The sequence below is a fragment of the Hermetia illucens genome, chromosome 1, assembly GCF_905115235.1.
Source record: "Hermetia illucens chromosome 1, iHerIll2.2.curated.20191125, whole genome shotgun sequence".
Taxonomy (NCBI): Eukaryota; Metazoa; Arthropoda; class Insecta; order Diptera; family Stratiomyidae; genus Hermetia; species Hermetia illucens.
In genome coordinates this window covers 40271007-40292815 of record NC_051849.1, presented here as the reverse complement: position 1 = coordinate 40292815, position 21809 = coordinate 40271007, and the positions used below count along the sequence as shown (strand labels likewise).

At 42.3% G+C, this 21809-nt stretch overlaps 1 protein-coding gene across 2 annotated transcripts; it reads left to right on the top strand.

Annotated features, from left to right (window-relative positions):
• The first annotated feature begins 429 nt into the window (after positions 1–429).
• LOC119651207 (multiple C2 and transmembrane domain-containing protein) lies at positions 430–21393 on the top strand. Of its 2 annotated transcripts, XM_038054661.1 has the most exons (13): positions 430–708; positions 1263–1717; positions 1784–1892; positions 1949–2091; positions 2157–2348; positions 14294–14445; positions 19366–19881; positions 19944–20124; positions 20184–20362; positions 20427–20546; positions 20609–20815; positions 20880–21087; positions 21148–21393. In XM_038054661.1, the coding sequence occupies exons 2-13, from the start codon at positions 1409–1411 to the stop codon at positions 21226–21228; spliced, it is 2397 nt and encodes a 798-aa protein (XP_037910589.1). In that variant the 5' UTR covers positions 430–708; positions 1263–1408; the 3' UTR covers positions 21229–21393. The 2 variants fall into 2 exon arrangements, with proteins under 2 accessions (XP_037910589.1, XP_037910597.1); XM_038054669.1 differs by lacking the exons at positions 430–708; positions 1263–1717; positions 1784–1892; positions 1949–2091; positions 2157–2348 and adding exons at positions 7530–7723; positions 13444–13547.
• Positions 21394–21809: the final 416 nt, after the last annotated feature.

Here is a 21809-nt window from a genome sequence, read left to right as displayed (position 1 = left end):
CTAACTAATGTATGAAAATATCAAAAATCAGGGCGGGCGAAAGTGCTACGAAGAAGAACTTTCACTGGAGAAAACTTCAATATGCTGTTTCAGGATAAGCAGCACCCACGGCATACATACTGATAACTTCCTGAGTGGTGGTTGAACATCAGTACAAACATAAAAGTCCACTAGGACTTTTCATAATAGGAACAAAGTGGCGTATTGTTGGCATAAACAGTCGCCGAACTATCCAACCACATTTAAGGCAAACTTATTTCTTCTATTCTTTCGCATGTATGCCTGCATATGAAATTATCAAAGGATTTTCCATAGTCCGCATGTTATATATTCGTATTTATTACATGTATAAAGTTGACGCCGAGTTCCGTCCTGCGCAGACCGGAATTGCAACCGAATGCCGTCAGGACTAGTGGGTATGCTCCGATAAATGAGTCTGTCAGGATCCAGAGCGGGCGTGCTTGAGCCCATGTTATGAATCCACTACCCATCTAAACGTCATCGCTCCCACTTTTTAGTTTTAAGTGTTATTTTGAACTGCTCTGACTGCACCGTGATTAATGTCTTTCGAAAAGAAACCAGCAAGGAACCGCGCAAAATTCTGTTTTTCAAGGAGTGACGTGATACAGAAATAGTTGTTAGTCAATAGCCGCAAGTGCAATGAGTATGTAATCGAGTGCGGGACAATTCCAAACAGAACCCACGATGGTAATAGCAATTATGGATTAGCGCCTCTTCAGTACGCACACTATGCAGCCTCGAGGAGCTCTCGTCTTAATTCTGGCTCGCGTTCACCCGGTACGAGTAATTAAGTCGAGTGGTATGGATTAGGATAATATCCTGGCCTACCTAAGCTGGGCGAGTCAAGTAATTAAACGCTCTTACTCTTTTATTACAAATAGTTTTTCTACGAGTGGAGGACAGTAGATTGAATGCAAACGAGGCTGGACAGTATGTGTACCGTTGGATCGAATTAGTTAAATGAAATTCCTTTGTGAGCTGGAAAGAGTTAACAAAATCTCACCACAAATATTTACATATGCGAAATTTGAACGGTGAAATGTGTAGGAAAATTTGCAGGTGGTTTTCCTCAAGACCACACTCATCTTACACAAATACCGGGTGTTCTGAATTCCGTCTATTTTTAGCCTAACAGATTTCCACTGAGTGCTCATTACTTCCTTCATTGCTTTTGTTCAGTTTCATTCAATATCTGTATCTAACTTCCTCTGCTAATACTGTATCGTTTTTTATCTTTTCAGAGCATACCCACAATCCGAACGATTCCAATCATGAAGTCTCTTTAGAAACAACACATTCTGCGAATTATCGCACGAATGAATGTCAGGGAATAGCTTCGTAGTTCAGTACACATTAGCTAATAGGAAACATAGAAGTAGCCGGAGCAATGCAGAAAACGCATGGATTCCTCACATCGTTACGCTATCGCCTGTCGCGGGGCCGCAGTAGAGAGCGACTGAATCGCAAATCACCAACTGACTTTCCGGGAAATGAAAGCACCGATTATGCCGCCGACTATAGTTCAGAAAACAGTAGCTCCGTCACGCCCGGGCAGACACCAAAACATCGGTCGTCTACAATGAGCAGCTCAGACACAACCAAAAAGGAGGCATTGACACCGAGCACGGACACTTACGGGAACGAGTTCGATTCCGGAAACATGAATATCCCTCAAGGAGCCATCGACTTATTACACGTAAATATTTTGTGTAACGAAATTTCCCTTGAAGAATCTTTCGAACGTGTTCTGCTTTACTTATAGGCGGAAGAACTACAAAGAAAGCGCGAAGCTAGCTTGAGGCAACACGTATTCTTCCAGCTTCGCATTCACCTTCGAAAAGGCGTCAACTTGATAGCGATGGACAAAAATGGTAAACATATCATTTGATCATCAGGAATAAACCATTCAATGCTTTTATCCCAACAGGTTCCAGTGATCCCTACGTCAAATTCAAATTAGGAAGTCAACTTTTATACAAATCTCGCACAATTCATCGTGATCTCAACCCCGAGTGGGATGAAACGTTTACGTTGCATATTGAGGATCCATTCCAGCCTATAGTTATTAAGGTAAATCCAAAGTTCTGATACTTTTTTTGTGGAGTTAGATGTAATGTTGTTGTGGAATATTGCAGGTTTTCGATTATGATTGGGGATTGCAAGATGATTTCATGGGATCGGCCAAGCTGGATTTAACCACATTGGACTTGGAGCGACCCCAAGATTTGTCAATTAAACTTGAGGATCCGTCGAAACCGAATCGAAATCTCGGCGAAATTAAGATGACGATCTCGTTATGGCCACGCACTCAAGAGGATAAGGAAATGGTAAGTCTATTTTTGAAAATTTTGTTTTGCGGATGGAGGTCTTAAAGATCTTAAAAAGACGTTACTGCACCAGGTTACACTAGCATATGGGATTCATACCACTCGCCCACCGAATTTCCTGCGGAACCACCGTAAAGTATTACTTCACGGGAAGAACTCTGATCTACACCAGCACGTTTAAATCACGTGTCCGGTGCCCTTTCTTGGGCTTGTTCCACTTCTAGTAGTTTCTTTTGGATCATGGCTATTGTTGCGTTAACCGCAATCCAATTCACCACTGACCTCAAAATCTCTTCTATAAGATTGCGGAGTCCGATATCTGTTTTGGGAGCATCATTCAACCTTCTTCTCTCTTTCACATCGGCAGGCTTGTCCAATTCTAAGGGATGCAAACCCTTTCGCGGATTCGCCCACTGCTCTAGTAGACACATTGCGCCTGATTTGCTAGAAGATTCAAGGGGATCATTCCCGCGATGAAACACACACCCTCATGCAATGCCGTAGAGCGAAAATCTGGGCCTAGGGTGAAAATTATGCGGAAATAGAGCTCGGGGGGAGAAATATATGGATCTGGGAAGAATATTATGCGGAGTCGCCCATCCCTCTTTTGCATTGAAATTTCTACTCCGGGCCCTCGAGAATACTCCAGACTCAGGGGAATCCCCCCTTATCTAGCTCCGTATCGTTAGGCCTGCCTTACATGATGTTATCCTATATGCACTGCATACCTTCAGCGCATTTGGCCAGTATGCCAAACTCACCCTCCTTCGGTTCAAAACATTGCCCAATGTTTCTGCCCGCGGCATGAGCTGCGCATAGCAGAATGGACTTTACCACCTTTGCAATGAGAAGCTGGCGACTATATGTTTGGTTTCCGATGTTAGAAGTGGACTAACCATTGTTGACTTCTTTCTCCCATAGTCTAACATAACTGCCCCTTGAAACTCAATTTGGTATCGATCGATGGTATTTAATAATCGGTTTTGAGAGCACCGCGTGGTCGTCCACTTGGATGTTAACAGTATTGTTTTTCCTGTAATTGATAATGAGGACCGCCAGTCCAGTTTAACCATTCGTAACCGTAATTTGATAACATGAATTGTTGCATCTCCATCAACTACGCGATGTTTTAAAACTACAACCATCGTTAAATCGTTGCAAAGCAATCAACGTTGCCTCCTGTGGCATGCGAAGCTCAATTACTCCATCGTATATGACGTTCCACAATAGGGACCCCAATAAGGAACCTTGAGGAACACCCGCTTACACAATGTGCTCTTTCGGCCTGTCGGCTATCTCGTTTAGAGAAATATCTAAAATTATCACCGCACAGCAATCTTGCCAACAGACATCGAATCCCGAATTAAATCCACGAACATTGCTATCAAATCGAAAATCGATAGAACGGGCTTGCTGAAATCCATACTATCGTCCTGATAAACCTGCTCCAAGAACGGGAGCACCCAGTTGTATATCACTCTCCCCAACATCTCCCCCATAGTGTCTAAAAGATAGATAAGGTGATATGAAGAAGTCACGCTAGATAGTCTTTAGGATTTCGGTAGCCGAACTAATGTCTGCCTCTTCTGTTAGGCGGGGAACACTCTTTCTCCCATATACGATTGAAATATGCTTACGAACCCTTCGGGCTTGGACTTGGTAACCAACGTGAGGGCCTAGTTGGTAATCCCGACCAATACGTCCACAAACCCCACAGAGTTCCTCCTCAATAACCACAGGGAAGACGTCCTGTTGGACCGTTGGGTAAGCTCCACTCTCCTCTTACTACGAAAAGGGCTGTAATTATTTTTATTTATGATTCCACAAAAGCTAAAAAAGATAAAGAGAAAAATCTGTAAGGAGTATACGATAATACTCCACAACTGAGTCATATAGAAATGGACCGCGCATATCAAGAATGAATTGTGTTACTTCAGTCTCGGTAAATCATTGACTATTAAAGTTTGTAGCTTTGACTTGTTCTCAACGACCGGACTTAATGGTAGTTCAGAGATTATCAACTGAAGGAAACAACGACTACGGAATAACCCTGATTCATTTATGTATCGCAGAATTTTCGTTAGTGGATGTGATGCCAACCCCTACAACTGGAATATATAAACACAAAAAAATCTGATGTCTTTATGGAAAATTTGCTCTGGTCTGGGCAAGGGATAAATTGAACTGTCTTCTGGTAAGGTATCCGAGATTTCATTCCCCTCTAGGCAACAGTAAGTCAGATTAGTCCCATGTATCTAAATACAGCGTTGAAACGAATTCTACACTCCTGGGTGATTGTTGAGAGACTGCTCAGTGCCCCTAAAGCCATTTGGCGATTGCTGCAGATTATGTTGCACCGGTAATTCAATCTCTTAAGAATATACTCAAAATCTTCCGTGCTTGTCGTAAAAGGCGACTAAAAGGGATAAAAATTTCCAACGATATAAGCTGGACATTCTGGACCTAAACGAAATAAGATGGTGGGACGCTGGAAAAGTAGTACTCTCCATCTTGCGGCTATGTTCTTTTGTACGTCGGGTTGTTTCTGACGGCTATTCGAAGGCGCGCTCTCTTGACCTGGGAGACGGTGTGTAATCAACTCCTGACTGCAAGATTCCAATGCATGTTAAGGAGCATCACAGTTGTACAGTGCTATCCACCAACGGAGATTTCCGATATATAATAGTAGAGAAAGATGCTTTATACGAGAAATTACACGCAGTTCTCTAGAAGCTTCCTGAAGGCAACATTGTGATTGTGATGAGTGATCTGAATGTCAAGGTGGCCTCTGATAACACCTTACTCCGACATGCGATGGAGAACGTAATGGTAATGAATGGTGCAGAAATCCACGAACCCTCCACCGGTTCGTTGTTGGTGGCGCAATGTTCGAGCACAGAGCCTGCTATAAGGTTAGTTGGGATTCAACTGACCGATACCTTACGAACATATTGACCAATTTACCATTAGTAGTAGATAGGAGTTGTCTTCTGGACGTGCGTAACAAGACAGACGGTGACATCGGCCTTGAAAGATCATGATCAGGGTGGTTTCTTACGTTCGCTTGCGTGTTCCTTCCGTCACTTCTCTTCGGGTTAGAAAACCATGAGTTCAACATTGACCGCTCTTATGATGCAGATGTCATTCGACAGTGGGAGAGGTATCTTGCTGATCGGGCGACAGATACTCTATGTAACCCATCTGGGAATATCGATGAGTATTGGGCCGCCACTAAAAGTTATCTTTTCTCGGGTGCTATGCAGATCGTCGGCTACGTCGCGAAGGGGGGCCATAAGCTCTGGTTGACTGCGAAATTGTATAAGCATATCAATGAGCGGAACGGATCGAAGGATCTATTATATTTCCCGCTGGAAGTGACAGCAGACGTGACGCGCTCAAATTCAGATACTGAACGGAATCCCGAGAAGTTCAGCGTAGTGTGGGCCGCGACAAAAGAGAAGCAGAAGGTGCCGCAGATCGCAATGATTTCAGAAGTGTATATCGCATCACGAAAGAACTTACATGTGGTCGCAAATCTTTCAATGGTGCTGTGAGTGACGTTAACGATCGACTTCTTATTTACTGTGATGAGCAGCTGAAGAAGTGGAAAGAACATTTCACCACGGTTCTTAATACTATCACATCCGGTGAGGTTCCTCCTCTCGTGACTGGAATGCTTAATCACCGTAACATACGGATACAGACTGTTCCTCCACGCAGAAGAGAAATCACGTTGACCATCAATGAACTCAAAAGGATTAAAGCACGCATCAAAGAACGCCTCGGAAACTTGATCGAGAGACAGCATTTAGATCTTCGATTCACCTGATCTTCATCGTGACGCGTAAACAGGGAGTATATCTGGAGTGCTCTATGCAGGAAGGGCATTCCGGAGAAAATAATGGCTATTATCAGGGTGGCATATGACGGCGCGAAATGTCACGTTCTGCTTCGATGTAAAATCTGAGAAGAATTTGAGGTCCAAATCGGAGTCCGTCAGGGTCGCATTTTGTCACCGATATTATTTCTACTTCTGATCGGTGACGTTCTTTTTACTGCCAGAGGACGTAGAGGCGTTCAATGGACTGTGGCATCTCTCCTCAAGCACCTCCATTACGCTGATGACGTTTGTTTACTCACTCTCCGAATCATGGACGTTGGCCAAATGGCTTTAGATTTGGAAAGAACTAGTGTTGGACCAATACCAACAAAACCAAATTTCTCTGCCTGGCAGGTCATCGCATCCTCCCGATCTCGATGTCGAAATCGTCGGTTAATTCATATAACTAGGAATCGTGGTTTGTGCCGACGATGGCACCGAACTAGATGTTGCTCGACCCATTAGCAACGCAAGACCCGCTTTCGTTGCTTTATTTTAAATCTCGAAATGCATTTATCTCAACACGCTCCAGACATCTGTCCATAGGGTCAAGGATGTTACTGGACAAGACAATGATAACGTCAGTCTTTATATATTCCTCGGAGACTTGGGTTTTTAGCAAGAAAAGTGCTGAATTCTTAGGTGCATTCAAGAAAACAGTCTTCCTAAGAATTTTTGGTCCCGTACAGGAGGATGGACGGTTCCGCAGCCTATAAAGCGAAGACATTTCTGAGCAGCTCGATAAGCTGCAGTGGATGGGTCACCTATTCTACATGAGTGCGGATAATCCAGCACGAAAGTCTACAGGGACAACATTTATGATAGATAAAGAAGTTGTGGCATACCCTGACTTAGTTGGAGCAACGGCGTTGGCCTGAACACCAGACATATTTTAAGGATATTGGACCTCGGCGCAAAACCGGCATGTCTGGAATTCCTTATTAAAACAGACCTAGACCGAACACTAATTGTTGTTGTGCGACGATATAAAAATGGCCATCCAGACAGCTAGGGCCACGATCTAAGATGTTTTTCGTAGACCGTTTTAACAACCTTTTCACTTAGCACTTTAGATTTTATATCGTTAACGACTGCTATTTAAGTAATAAAAATAATCCAACCGCTAGATTATAGGAAAAGCGTAGAAATTTCAATAAACAAGGACCAATAATTTCCGTTCAAAGCATAAATAAAATTTAGAGCTTTAAAACTTAAATAACATCGTTAAGAATATAGTACCCTTTAGACCCGCCAGCGTACTTCAACTATAATCTAGTCATGCTTCAATTTCTAAATGACATTATAGTCATATGAAATAGAGAGAAATTTTACAGTATTTCGATAAATATGGAACTAAATTGAGAAATAATCATGTTGCGTAGAAAAAAAATCCCCAAAGACGATCAAAATTCGGATAACCTGAGTAGGGACGGATCACAAGGAAGTGATGACGACACAAGCGCCTTAAGCTTACTTGGTCGGGGTTCAATAAGAGGTAACTAGCTTATGCAGTTTTATGATCAACGTTAAATCATTTATAGGAGATTGCAAACTTCCGAGTTTGCAGCACCGCAGATCACAGGTGACGTCTTCTGTTATTAACGAAATTCTATTTTTTTTCTGATGATCAGGGCTGTGGTGTTAAATTAACGGTTTTGTCTTTATGTAGCAGTATTTTTCACTTCATTTGGGTATCCTTCCCTTATATTTTAATGTCGTGGTTTTTGCTATTTTCGTCAAATCTCCCGATCGGATTAAACTTCCAAAGCGTCACAAAGAGTTACTTGCTATCATTGTTGACCTTTAGCTATGGTTAGGTTGAGCCATTAGCTAGCCTTGAAAAAGTGTAAACCAGAATATGGCGCAGGACGCAATAGAATGCTCACCATTCTTGATGTGCAACCGCTCGTCCTACAGTCCGCGAATAATTATTAAGGGGGTGGGTCAGGGCCACGTGACTTAAGGCCTTTGAGATTCCTTCGTCCTAGCATTTCTCGATAATGTGCCAGTTCTTCAGTTACTCCCAAGATTCAGTACGAAGAATGTCCTTGCAAGGGTGCACAGCCAATTACCAACCTCAGGAGGGAACTTATGGTAGAATGGTTTCTAGATCACTTTGGAGTAGCGCTGGGAAGATACCATCCAATCCGGGTGATTTCAGTGGTTTAAAAGTGCCACTAGCCGTTTTACTCTACAAATCGAGCACACCTTTTTAGTTATTTTTCAGTTTCCATTTTTCCTTCTTCCGGCAGAGTGGCATCACGCGTCATCGTTCAATCTATTTTCCTGAGTATCCTTTCACCTATCTATTTCTAAATTGTTAAATCTGATTGTTCTACGATTCTACATATAGGGGTCCTTCGAAACTCTCTAGTGTTACTTCCGACAGTTGCCATACATAGTGATCGAATTCAACCTATTACCAAGAAAGAACGAAAAAGTTGACTGACAGTTTCGTCCAGGGCAGAGGCAACTCATCAGACGCTGCCTCACATCTGCCCTGGGAGCAGTGTGACCGAAAGTAACGACAGATAGTAATCGCTCCATTTAAATATAGTCGCAAACACGTAATGGACCTATTACCAAGGATTCGAAATTAATATGATACTCGCCTCTTCAGTTTGTGTCTCCGCCTTCCCAAATCTTGCTATAGCCGTAAGCATCGTAGTGCTTCAACAGTCTATCGATTTGGAAAGTAGCTCAAGGTCACGACTACAGGCCCCCAATGGAAAATGGACAGAAAAGTGGTATCCAGTCTATTGGAATATTGGATTATTCCTTGCTTTTTAGGTACGAATATTTGATTCGAAAATGATCTACGTACAATAGCTAGATTAATACGCGCTAGCACAGCTAACTCCAGGTCTCCTGTCTCTTATCTTCGTCCATAACTTACCCCAGATTTCCACTCTCTTTGGTTCGGGTTTGGATGTTTTGGAAGCATTACTCTCCGCTGCTCTTCTGCTCTTCTGTTGAATGCTTTGATTTATCCGGGGCTTTCTTCCAGTTACAGCCCGCTGCACTGAGCCCTACCTTCCGATCTTTCATTTTTATTGGTTGTTGTTGTCTTCACGGCAGGCTAGTGTTGAGCTGGGTTCCACTATTGAATTTCCCAACTTCTCCTTTTTTGTGTGTTACATCTTGATTACCAATGTTGCGGAAATGTGCTTCCACCCCATGCACCAATTTGCGGCCGGTATAAGTCTCGCATCTTCGTTGCTTATCTTATTTCGAGCAGTACTGATTTGAATCCCACGAGTATGTAAAATACGTTAGAAATTACGTATCTCTATCATGATAATATAACTTCTGTCCCATATCACAGTCTAGAAGATAATTTTCGAGGAACAATAATTTCTGTCAACCAAACAATAGCTCTAGTACATGTGGAGAATTGAGTCCGTTTTAGCAGTTCATTGGAATGGATTGTCATTTACTATAATAAGTGGTACCCAGTTGTACACATCTCCCCCATCATCTCTCCCATTATATCCAAATGACAGACAGGACTATATAATGTTGAGTTTCCTGGAATATTTAACTATTGTTTTTAGATCCGAGTTATCACAATCTCGGCAGATGCCGGATTTTACCTAATACTAGCACAAAGCGCCAACCATTTAGGCTCGGACGATCCTACCTACTTAAAAACTAAAGTGGCGCTGGTGGCCGGTGGTAGGTCAATGGGAGAATCCGTCGAGTACTCCCCGCAACATCGAGCACGTATGCAGAATGGTGTACTTCTGCATGGTTTGAACCAGACTGTGCGAAAGTCCCAGGACATCAAGGGAAACCGTGAGGGATTTAGGTATAATACCTGTAGCTGACAATATTATGGAAACTACAACACCCGCTCGAGACGCCAAATTTCTTTGATTGCCCGAGCCAATGGCTCATAGTTCATCCTCTTCTCCACATATTTCCGTTCAATGTTGCTATTATGGCAGCGACCCATCTTGTCAACTAACAGTACGTCAGGTTTGTTGTGTGGAGTATGGCGATAAGTCAGAACTTGCCGGTCCGAATACATGCTGTAAGCAGAACTATCAAATAGCGACCACACCGTCCTGAATGGCACACATGGACCCTTCCTTCTTAGCAAAGAGTTCGACAAATGCAAATCGACAAATGGCTGCCAAAGACAATTCGCGTGTTTACCATGCATTGCCTTCGGCTTCCATTCATCGATCCGCTCTTCGTTCAACGTCATCCCACTCAGAGGATTGAAGGATTGATCCTTCAAGTTAAGTGGAGTCATTCCACAGTCTGCCTTACAGACAGCCGCATGCAAGGGACTCGCCTGCCCTTCGCTGTAAAAATAACCGCGCAGCGAGTCAACTTGGCGATGATGTTGTGCCGCCACGTCAACCACGCCCCTACCGCGAGGCAGGTTCATCAGCTCCACGGCAGACTTTGGATGATGCATTTGGACATAGTTGTCCGTATCCGCCGCTGGACGTAGGCCATAGTTTATTGAAAAACCATGCCCTCTAGCATCATTCAGTAGCCATGAAAGGAGGGTTCAGTGCCATACAAAACCAAAGAGGACTCAACGAATCCCCCTGGAAGATGCCCCTCCGTATACGGATGGGCTCTGAGGTATTTCCGAGTTATCACAATCTCGGCAGATGCCGGATTTTACCTAATACTAGCACTAAATGCCAAGCATTTAGGCTCGGACGATCCTACCTACTTAAAAACTAAAGGGGCACTGGTGGTGGTGGCCGGTGGTAGGTCAGTGGGAGAATCCGTCGAGTACTCCCCGCAACATCGAGCACGTATGCAGAATGGTGTACTTCTGCATGGTTTGAACCAGACTGTGCGAAAGTCCCAGGACATCAAGGGAAGCCGTCAGGGATTTAGGTACAATACCTGTAGCTGACAATATTATGGGAACTACAACCGCCCGCTCGAGACGCCAAATTTCTTTGATTTCCCGAGCCAATGGCTCATAGTTCACCTTCTTCTCCACGTATTTCCGTTCAATGTTGCTATTATGGGGGATAGCAACATCAATAATATACGCGGAGCGACCCGTCTTGTCAACTAACAGTACGTCAGGCTTGTTGTGTGCGGTATGGCGATCAGTCAGGACTTGCCCGTCCCAATACATGCTGTAAGCAGAACTATCAAGTACTGCTTGCGGCTCATATCGGTAAACCGGTTATGTTCCCGTGATCAGCCCATGCTTATATGCAAGGTTTTGATGGATAACCTTACATACAGCATTATGCCTGGTGATGTATTGCACCGGTGCCATAACAGTACAGCCAGAAATGAGATGGTCCAACGTCTCTAACGCGGAACCACACATTCTGCACTGGTCGTTCTCCACCCGTTCTTTCATGATGAGCTTTTTATAAGCTCGGGTGGCGACCACGCCATCCTGAATGGTACACATGAACCCCTCCGTCTCAGCAAAGAGCTCCCCAGCACACAGCCATCTGTTCGACAGATGCAAATCGACAAATGGCTGCCAAAGACAATTAACGTGTTTACCGTGCATTGCCTTCGACTCCAAGGATCCGCTCTTGGTCCGACTTCACCCCACTCAAAGGATTGAAAGATCGATCCTTCAAGTCAAGTGGAGTCAGTCCACAGTCTGCCTTACAAACAGCCGCATGCAAGGGACTCGCCTGCTCTTGCTGTAAAAATAAGCGCGCAGCGAGTCGACTTGGCGATGATGTTGTGCCGCCACGTCAACCACGCCCCTACCTCCGATGTCACGAGGCAGGTTCATCCGCTCCACGGCTGACTTTGGGTGATGCATTCGGAATTTGGACATAGTTGTCCGTATCCGCCGCTGGACGTTTTCCAGGTCGGTCTTCGTCCACGGCAATATTCCGAATGCATAAGCCAGTGAAGGGATAGCAAATACATTCAACGCGCTCATTTTATTCTTCCCCGAGAGATGCGATTTCAGCACCAGCTTTACACATCGCAGGAATTCGGACAGCAGAGCATCCTTCAGATCACCAACTCGAGCATGGGTTCCTTGCAGAATTCCTAAGTACTTGTATAATAAAAGTCTGTCTCCGCCATATCTTCGATGTGGAGATCACCAATTCTATGTCCGGCATGCGGCTCGTGATGACCTTTGCGGGTGGCTTGGATTCAATACTTGTCTAATCCAAACTCCATCCGAATATCACGGCTGAACATGTCTATTATTCGCAACAGACTTCTAAGATGGTCATGAGTCCCAGCATACAGCTTGATGTCATCTAAGTACGTCAAGTGTGTCAGTTCGCAATTAGCACGTAGGCCATAGTTTATTGCAAAACCATGCCCTCTAGCATCACTGAGTAGCCATGAAAGGGGTTCAGTGCCATACAAAACCAAAGGGGACTTAACGAATCCCCCTGGAAGATGCCCCTCCGTATGCGTATGGGCTCTAAGGTATTATTATTATTAGATTATTTTTGTTTTTTTCTGTTTTGATTATTTTCCCATTTCAGATAAGCCTTTTTCATCATACATTTCGTGTTGCCTTTATTAATGTATAGCGCAAGATTTCCCGCAGCCCAGCCTGTCTAGATAAAGGCAGTTGTATATTTCAGGTTAATCTTCCCATTATGTGAGTATAGGCCAGTAGTTGAGTGGACTTGCACATGATTGTGCCTCTGGTATTTACATTCATCAGCATCACCATGGATCACTTTTCCCAAGGATGCATGATAGGGCACCCTCTTGTCTTAAATCATTGGTGATGATAAGATGTGTGCAGAATCATCCTGCTGCTTGTCTCGAACATTGGTCGGGGTTATTCCAATCAGTCTGATTGATTTTATGAGGCCTCATGGCCGTGTATAATTTTATCATGGGTATACTATCATAGGCGGTCCTAAAGTCGATGTAAGGATGGTGCAACTGAGGGTCATAATCTAACAGCTTTTCCATCGATTGCCATAGAAAAAAAATCTGATTTGCTACTGGTTTACCTGTAGTGAAGGCTCCTTGGATGTTCTGAGCGTCCCAGCAAGGTAGCGAAAAATTATTTCTTTTACCCTTGGGACGTTGATATAGGAACGGTTGTTCGGGTATATTATTAATCTCTTTCAGTTCGACAATAAGATCTCCTTTATATGATTGGATTGAATTGATTTAAGGATCAATTTCCTGTCTTGTCGAATGGGATGGTAGCACCTTTCATTTATTAAAAATTAAGAAAAGCAAATTGTAAGTCCTTCTAATGTCTATAATTTTAATTAATAGATTCCCACGCTAAAAAAAGGTTCAAGAGGCTTGTAAAGAATGTGATTTTGGGGTCAGTAGCATGGCGAGTAATTCTTATGGGAAAAAATGCAAAAAAGAGTCCGGTAAGATGTTCGAACGTTCTTGATATATTTCTAAAGTAAAACATGAAATTGTTAGTATAAAAAGATTGTAACGGCGTAAGGAATTCTCATGGATCCCACTATTATATATCTAGCATCTATATATGGTTCGAATTTCCCTAAAATAAATTTAAACTCTGCATAAAGTGCATTTTTAGGATTGTGTATAAAATGGACATGTCACTCTGTCTGTTGACTGGTCTGCCCACCAGCCTGTCTGATACAATATAGTGACGGATACCAAATAAAATAGTAGTTTTGCCATTAGTTACAAAGGAGAGAAGGAGGAGAGAGACAAGGGCCCATTTTCAGAAACGACCTAATCGAAAAATTTGAAAAAAAACATTATGATGCTCCTTTTGGAATCCAAACATCACTATACATCCACTATACATACTATTACCAAACAAAGGTAATAGTATGTTACCATATTTGAAAAATTAATTAGGGAATTATCCTTAGCATAATAATGGAAAGTTTAGTAGAAATGCTATCATTATTATCAAAGTTGTAGCAAATTAAAGTTGCCTCTTTCGCGTAAATTTACTTCATCCCAATATATGATTGAATGTCAGTATCTAAAGTTAATAAATATATTTAATGCGTACACATTACTAGTCAGAACAAATGGAGTGGTTGTACGTCCATGGAAGAAACCCAAAACGTTGATACCGCGGTTTATAATTTGGTTATAATTTTCTACTGTGAATTGTCCTTTTTCATTTCAGCATTTCCAGAGATCTTCAAAAGTAGGGGAGTCATCGAAAAGGCTAAAATCGCAAATATGGAGCTCAGTTGTAACTATTCTTTTAGTGGAAGGAAAAAATATGACAAACGAAGCAGATGGCTCGCCTATATATGAACCATATATTAAATTTAGGTAAGTTAAAGGTTGTAAACTTTTAGGTGAGTTCAATCCGAGGTTTTGTAATACTGATAATTTCTGAATATTAGATGTTAAACCGATAGGGTGCTGCGTTTTACGAGTAACAGACGTAATTCAATGCAGTATCATTTCTTTTCAATGGTTCGACAATCAACAGGCCAATACGGCATTATCTAAGGAGTTGACTCTACCTTGGATGATTACACAGTTCACACACACACAGTTCTTTTTTGCAATATATTGTCCTTAATCGGCAGGATAGCTTGTATTCAGCAATTGGTAGCACCTAGGTCCTTCGGTAGGGAGGGGGTTTGGTGGTTCCTCCTGTGCCCAGAATGGCCCCCAGTTTTCTCGGGGAGCCCGGAACAAAATTAGGTTGATTGTGCTATTCCGAGAAAAGCGAGTATAACCATGGACTTGAATTTTCTCCTTTCATCTCTATCCGCATCCTTTAGTTTCCCTTTGTTCACATGTTTCTTGAATCAAACCCATGTAAGTTCAGAAGTTTTGGAAAGAATTTCAGAAATGTTACAGAAATGTTCGTTTTATAGAACTCATAGAATAAAACCACATGCCAGCCTATTTAATTCGGATCCCTGAGTAACCCGGCCTTGTTTAGGAAAATAAAAAAGAAATGTATTAGCGATATATTTTAAGCGGATAATTATACGCGCCGTGCGAAGATCGTCCGTGTTATCTGCAGCCCGTGTAAGCCAGCTAAGCTTGAGTCACAGCAGCACTTCATGGCTGCGTGGTGAATACCTTGGCATTCACTTTCAGTCAGGTTTTGATCTATACACAGCACCATTTCTTCTATTCTTAGTGTAACTGTCACTGAAGCATTATCTCTTTGGTTTTACGTAGAAAGAAAAAGGGGTTTACCAGTGCCAGAGCCCAGAATCCTAGAGAGAAATTCCGGTCCGGGCTAAAAATTATGTGGAAAATCTAGGTCCAAGGTAAAAATTCGAGAAAAGGGGGGGTTCCCTTATTGCAGCTTCCCTTCGTTAAGATTTCTTTCTCTGACACCGAGAAAACTACGGGTTGGGGGAAATCCCTCTTTCCGCCCCCCTCTCGTCAGGGCTGCCAGGGCTCAATTTGAATAAACTAATTGTAAGACGATGATGCAAATTTTGCCGCTATTTAAGGCTGACTGGATAAATGGAAAAAAACGAACTGCATTCATTGACTTACTACGACTGGAACAGCTGACAAATTCAAGAAAGAATTTGAAAAATATGTAAATAAAATGGCGGTTTCTGCAAACCTTCCAATAGGAAAGTGTTGCAAGGGAAACTGGGGCCCTACGAGAGCGGTGGTGGAGCTACTATACTGTCCTTTGAACACTTCAAAGCACCTGTCATGGATAACATCTATCCAGTGTTGCTAAAGGAGGGTAAAGAACTCTTAGAGCAACTTCTAAGAAATATTTTTCTAGCATGCCTTACGCTGGGTTACGAGCCTACCTCTAGACAGAAGGTTAAAGTAATGTTCATACTCAAGCCTGGGAAAGATGGCTATTCAAATCCAAAGAACTTCAGACAAATTAGCTTAACATCACTGTCGCTAAAATGTTTGCAGAGACGAATTGAGAGTCACATTCGCGAAATTGCACTAAGGTCGCATCCACTAAATAAAAATCAACACGCTTATCAGTATGGAAAGTCCTGTGAGTCTGCTCTTCGAACTTTGGTTTCAAAGATAGCGGACGCAACTCCAAAAGGCGAGGACGCGGTAAAGGTGTTCGTAAACATTAAAAGGGCGTTTGACTGTGCGCATTTCCAAATGCCTTATGATGTCATAAGAAAGCGTGGTTTAATTACGTGGATCTATGCTATGTTAACGCAGAGATTGATGTGTACTAAAGTGGGTATTGATTGCTACCTGACAATAGCAACGACAAAAGGCTGCCCCCAAAGAAGTCTGCCATCGCCACTTCGATGTATGTTGATCAACTTACTACTATGAGAAGTGCAAAATCTGCCAATACACGCCCAAGCCTATGCGGATGGCGTGGCTATTCTAGTTGTTGGTCGGGATCTCGGAACGGATTGTAGAAATATACAACGCGCCGTTAAGTTGATTGATAGTTCATAGTAATGTGGATACATCCGTAGTGTGGTCGATTAAGGTGAGACAAAAAGTTTTCGATGCCAACTAGTCGCACTACAAAGAATTGTGCGTCTGAGTATTGCCAGAGCTATGAACCGAACATCCGGCGCAGCTCTAAATGCATTACTGAATTGACAGTCCTTGGATATATTCAAAAACAGAATAGGGTTCTTGAGCCTACCTCTCGATTAAAAACAAAAAGTGAGGGTTTTCTTTGGGACAATATGCAACGGTGTATGCAATCCTAATGGCGGCAACCTGAGGGATTGACGAGCGATCGAAGGGCAGTCACATCGCAGTCTGTAGCGATAGTCAAGCTGCATTGAAGATATTGAGCAGTCCTTCGATCGCTTTACAAATCGTTCAGGAATGGAAAAACCAAGTGAACTCTATTTCTAGATTCAATACGGTGGAACTACTCAGTGTACCTGGTCATTGTGGTGCAGAGGGAAATGAAATCTCGGATGCTTTATCAAAAGAGATTTAATTTTCTTCTTTACCCGGAACGGAACCAGCAATTGGAGTATGTGTCGAGCAAGTGGCAGAGCCTTAATACTGCTAGACACATCAAAGTTTTCCCGTAAGAACCAAACAGACATTCTTCAAAGTTTATTCAGTCGAAAAGCAGGGAAACTTGCAGAAGTATTGTGGGCATTCTGACTGGCCATAATTCACTAGCTGTGCATATGTTCAGAATAGGGATTCTCCATGACGGTACATGTTCATCCTATAAGGAGAAGGTGCAGCCTTACAGATCTTTGTTGCTGATGTGCTCCAGCTGCAGCCAGTACATCCACTAAAAACATTCCGTTAGACAGGGGAATCAGGTACAATGGACGACTATCGTCTGAGTGAAGCAAAGATGCAACGAGGGGCAACCGTAGGAGAAACCATAAATATTTCAGAAGATTGATGGTCCCTCGGACTTTGATTTTCTGTGGAGCACTTATCGATAAGCAAATTATTCCGTTCCGCTCAAATCAAAAACGGTGAAAATCCTTCCTCTACAAATCAAGTAGGAGCATCAACTCACTTGCATGAATTGATAGTCTCCTCCGAGCAACAGGAGAGGACAACACCGGCCAAGCTTCCACCTATCCGGTATTTTTTAGATGAGGTTCGTCGTGATGCTAGCTGTTCCGGCTAATTACTATAATATTTTTTTTATTTAAAAAGCAATTTGAGTTTGATTTCTTTTTTGTTTGATCTAGGAAAGTCACCCACCCTGACTTTGCTGGTTGCGCTTTAAGAATGCACTTAAATTTGGAAACTTGTCTGCTACTAAAACGTCAATAACGCCTCGGCTGCGACTTTTAACTATCGAAAATGCACTATAAGTGGTTTCGGGAATGTGCGCAATCTCCTCGACAACGGCATCAAGGATCTATAGAACGCTCGCTTTCTCCAACTTGAACCTGTGTTTTACTACTCTTGAAAGCCAAATTGTAGAAGACTCGAATCTGGTGTTGAATTAATACTGATGGCCACTATAAGGAGTTCTCTCTTAACCTGGGAGCCGGTTTTTTTCAAGATTCCGGTCCAGGTTAAGGAGCATCACAATTGTACAGTGTTATGCACTAACGGAGATTTTCGATATAATGGGAAAAATTGCTTTCTATAAGCAATCACACGCACTTCAGGAGACGCTCCCTAAAGGTGACATTGTGATGAGGGGTTAGGCTTTGACAACACGTTGGAAGATAAGGAAACACGTCTTGGCGATGGTAACATAATGGTGGGAGGTTTATGGATTTATGCAGCTTCCACAGCCTCACCATTGGTGGCAATAGATTTAGGAGTTGTCTTCTGTGCGTACCAAGAGAGGCGCTGACATTGACATCAAAATTAATTACCCTCTAATGGTTGGTTGACTTGCCAACTTCAATATCGAACGCTTATATGATCTAGCTGTCGCGCCATAGTTGGAGAACGATGTTGCTGATCAGACGGGAGACTTATCAATAAGTAAGAGGAAAATATTGATGAGCATGGAACCGGTTGCCGCAGATCGTCGATCACGTTCCGCAAGGGCATCATAAGATCTGGTTAACTGCGGGATCATGGAAGCGAATCGAAGAACGTAACGCTCTCCTTCCTTGGTGAGTGTGATTCACTCGAGCAAAGCTAAAATAAATCTGGAATATATCAAGGAACATTTCGAAAACTGGCTGGTTGGGATACCAATACCTTGCGGATCATTTTGAAACTGTGTGCGGCATTTAGAACTTCATTTTACCTACTCTTTATCGATCTTGAGAAGCTTTGGACTGCTTGAACAGAGAGTGCATCTGGATTGCCCTAAGCAGAAGAGGAATTTGAGGTCAAAAGCGGAATCCGTCAGTGTTGTATCCTATAACCGATACTATTTCCTCTTGTTATCGTAACGTTATTCATGCTGTCTTGTCCGGAGCATGAAGAGAACTTCAATTGACTTTGTTCAAACGGAAAGTTGAACTGAAGGTAACACACTCTTCATATCTGCATTATTGATCAGTGCGCCGAAGGTTTTGATCAATTTGTATATCTAGGATGCGCAGCTTCTGTCGATGGTGGCACCTAACATCATGTCGCTCGACGTATTAGCAGCGCTAGATTCGCCTTCGTTGCCTTGCTTAAATTCTGAAAATGCTGTTATCCAAACACAAAGATCCAGTTGAGATTGTGTTAAGTTCTTAGGTCTGAGTAAACCGCTAAATTGCGAAAAGCATATAAAAATACAGTAGAAGCATCTATTACTCCATAAAAGCGTATTTTCTTTGGCAGAAACATTTCTATTTGAAAAAAAGTCTTTTTCGTTATTTACAGGCTAGGAAATGAAAAATACAAAAGCAAAACCTCGTACCGTGCCCGATGGTTGGAGCAGTTTGATTTCCATCTCTTCGACGAGGACCAAATCCTCGAAGTTGGTCTTTGGAGTAAGAATTCCGTACTGGGACGCTGTACAATCGACTTGTCCAAGCTTCCACGAGAAACAACGCACGCAATATGGCAACAATTTGAGGATCACCACGGTGAAGTCTTTATAAATTTAACCATAAGCGGAACAACAGCGTTAGAAACAATCAGCGACCTAACGGCGTATCGGGAGAATCCAAAAGAGCTAGAAGCGATTAGATCACGGTATAAACTCATTAGGACTGTCCAAAAACTACGCGATGTTGGTCACCTTACCGTCAAAGTGTACGGGGCATCCGGTCTTGCTGCGGCTGATATTGGTGGGAAGTCTGATCCCTTTTGTGTTTTAGAATTGGACAATGCTCGCTTACAAACTCAAACCGAATATAAAACGCTCACTCCGAATTGGAATAAGATTTTTACATTGTAGGTGAAGAATGTGATTTTTGTTTCGCTGAATTCTTCTGAGTTGAGTGAACTTTTTCCAGTAATATTAAAGATATAACTTCTGCGTTGGAAATTACCGTTTACGATGAAGATCGCGATCACAAAGTTGAATTTTTAGGTAAAGTCATAATCCCATTGCTGCGGATACGGAGCGGCGTGAAGCACTGGTATGCGCTGAAAGACAAAAAGCTTTTCAATAGAGCCAAGGGAAACAACCCACAGGTACATTTCCTATAAATAATGTATCATCAAATATCTTTAATAAATATCTCAATCCATAGATTCTACTCGAAATGACTGTTGTCTATAATCCTATTCGTGCGGCTGTTCGCGTTTTCCAACCAAAGGAAGAAAGGCTTGTTTACCAAGAACCCAAGTTCAAACGACAAGTCTTCCTTCACAATGTAAACAGACTGAAGGATATGATTATGGACATAATCAACGTTGGTAGATACATAAAGTAAGAAAACTCATATAACCCTTGAGGTGGATAATTTGATACGAACGATATCCTTTTCGAACAGTGGTTGCTTAGAATGGGAAAGCCCCGTGCGGTCAATCATCGCACTTTGTATATGGGTGTGCTGTTGCCTTTGGGCCGGCCTGGAAATAATTCCTGTAGCTATAGTCCTAGTTATACTAAAGTATACCATGCTCTTATATACCATGGAGTAGGTGAACCTTCTCAGCTTTTCTAAATTTTTAGGAATTGGTTCGTCAGATGGATAACAGGAAGTGCTTATTCATACTTGGATGACCACTACGATGAGGTATCCGATGATGATGAGGACGAAAACCAAGAAATCGAACAAAAGAAAAGTATCAAAGAAAGACTTCAGGCGATTCAAGAAGTCTCGCAAACCGTTCAAAACACAATCGGCAATATTGCGTCATTGGCGGAGCGCATAAAAAAGTTTGCATCATATCCAAGTCCCCACCATTCTCGCTCAATAATATTTTTTATTCTCCATTTACAGCACTCTTAATTTCACAGTTCCTGGAATCACTTGGTTGGTGGCGCTACTCACTCTACTCGCTGCGTTTGGTTTACGATATCTACCAATCCGAGGACTGCTGATAGCATGGGGTTGTTGGAAATTCACTAAACGATTAATAAGACCTAACGCCATTCCTAATAATGAACTTTTAGATATTTTATCAAGGGTTCCGGACGATGATCACATGGTAAGACGCCGTTGAGTACTCACTTGCTTCTTGGGAATTGTAAAAATGTTTTGATTGCAGATAATGTATCGTGAGCTTCCTCCCTATATGGGTATCGAAACGTCCAAACGAGATACTCGAAAGAAGTTCAAAATAACATAGCTAAACCGATAATAATCTACTGCATGTCTTCTTCTACTTCGTCTCGTTTTGTCCGCTCGTTGATAATACATCTTTTAAGAAAAGTCGTTTTTATTATTACCATACTTGTTTCGAACACACAAACACCTTTATGAATCAAAAAATATACAAAGTTTTTTCTCTGCATGTTCTTCTGACTTTTCTTCATTTTGAAATTAAGAGCTTTTGATAAACAGGAAGAAAACTCCATACGGAGAGGATCACTGGATATGCGGATTAACGAAATTAGGAGATTGATCGACATTTAATATTTTGTTAGAAAAAGTTGGAGCGACATCACCCTTGAGTCGTAGAAAGCATGCTAACAACATTCATAACACCTGGTAAAGTTACTATAATGTGAAAGACCTCCAACTTATCACTGCAACGATTTCCCTTGAGTTATTTAGGCAAGAAAGCTACCAAGAGAAAGTCCGGAGTTTCTTTTATAATCTATAGCGTTAAGTAATCGCATCGTATCTGCCTCCGCTTCTAAAGTTACCTGGAGCAAGTAGACACTTTCTTCAAAATTTCAGCATGCTTTTTGGAAAAGTGTCATCAAG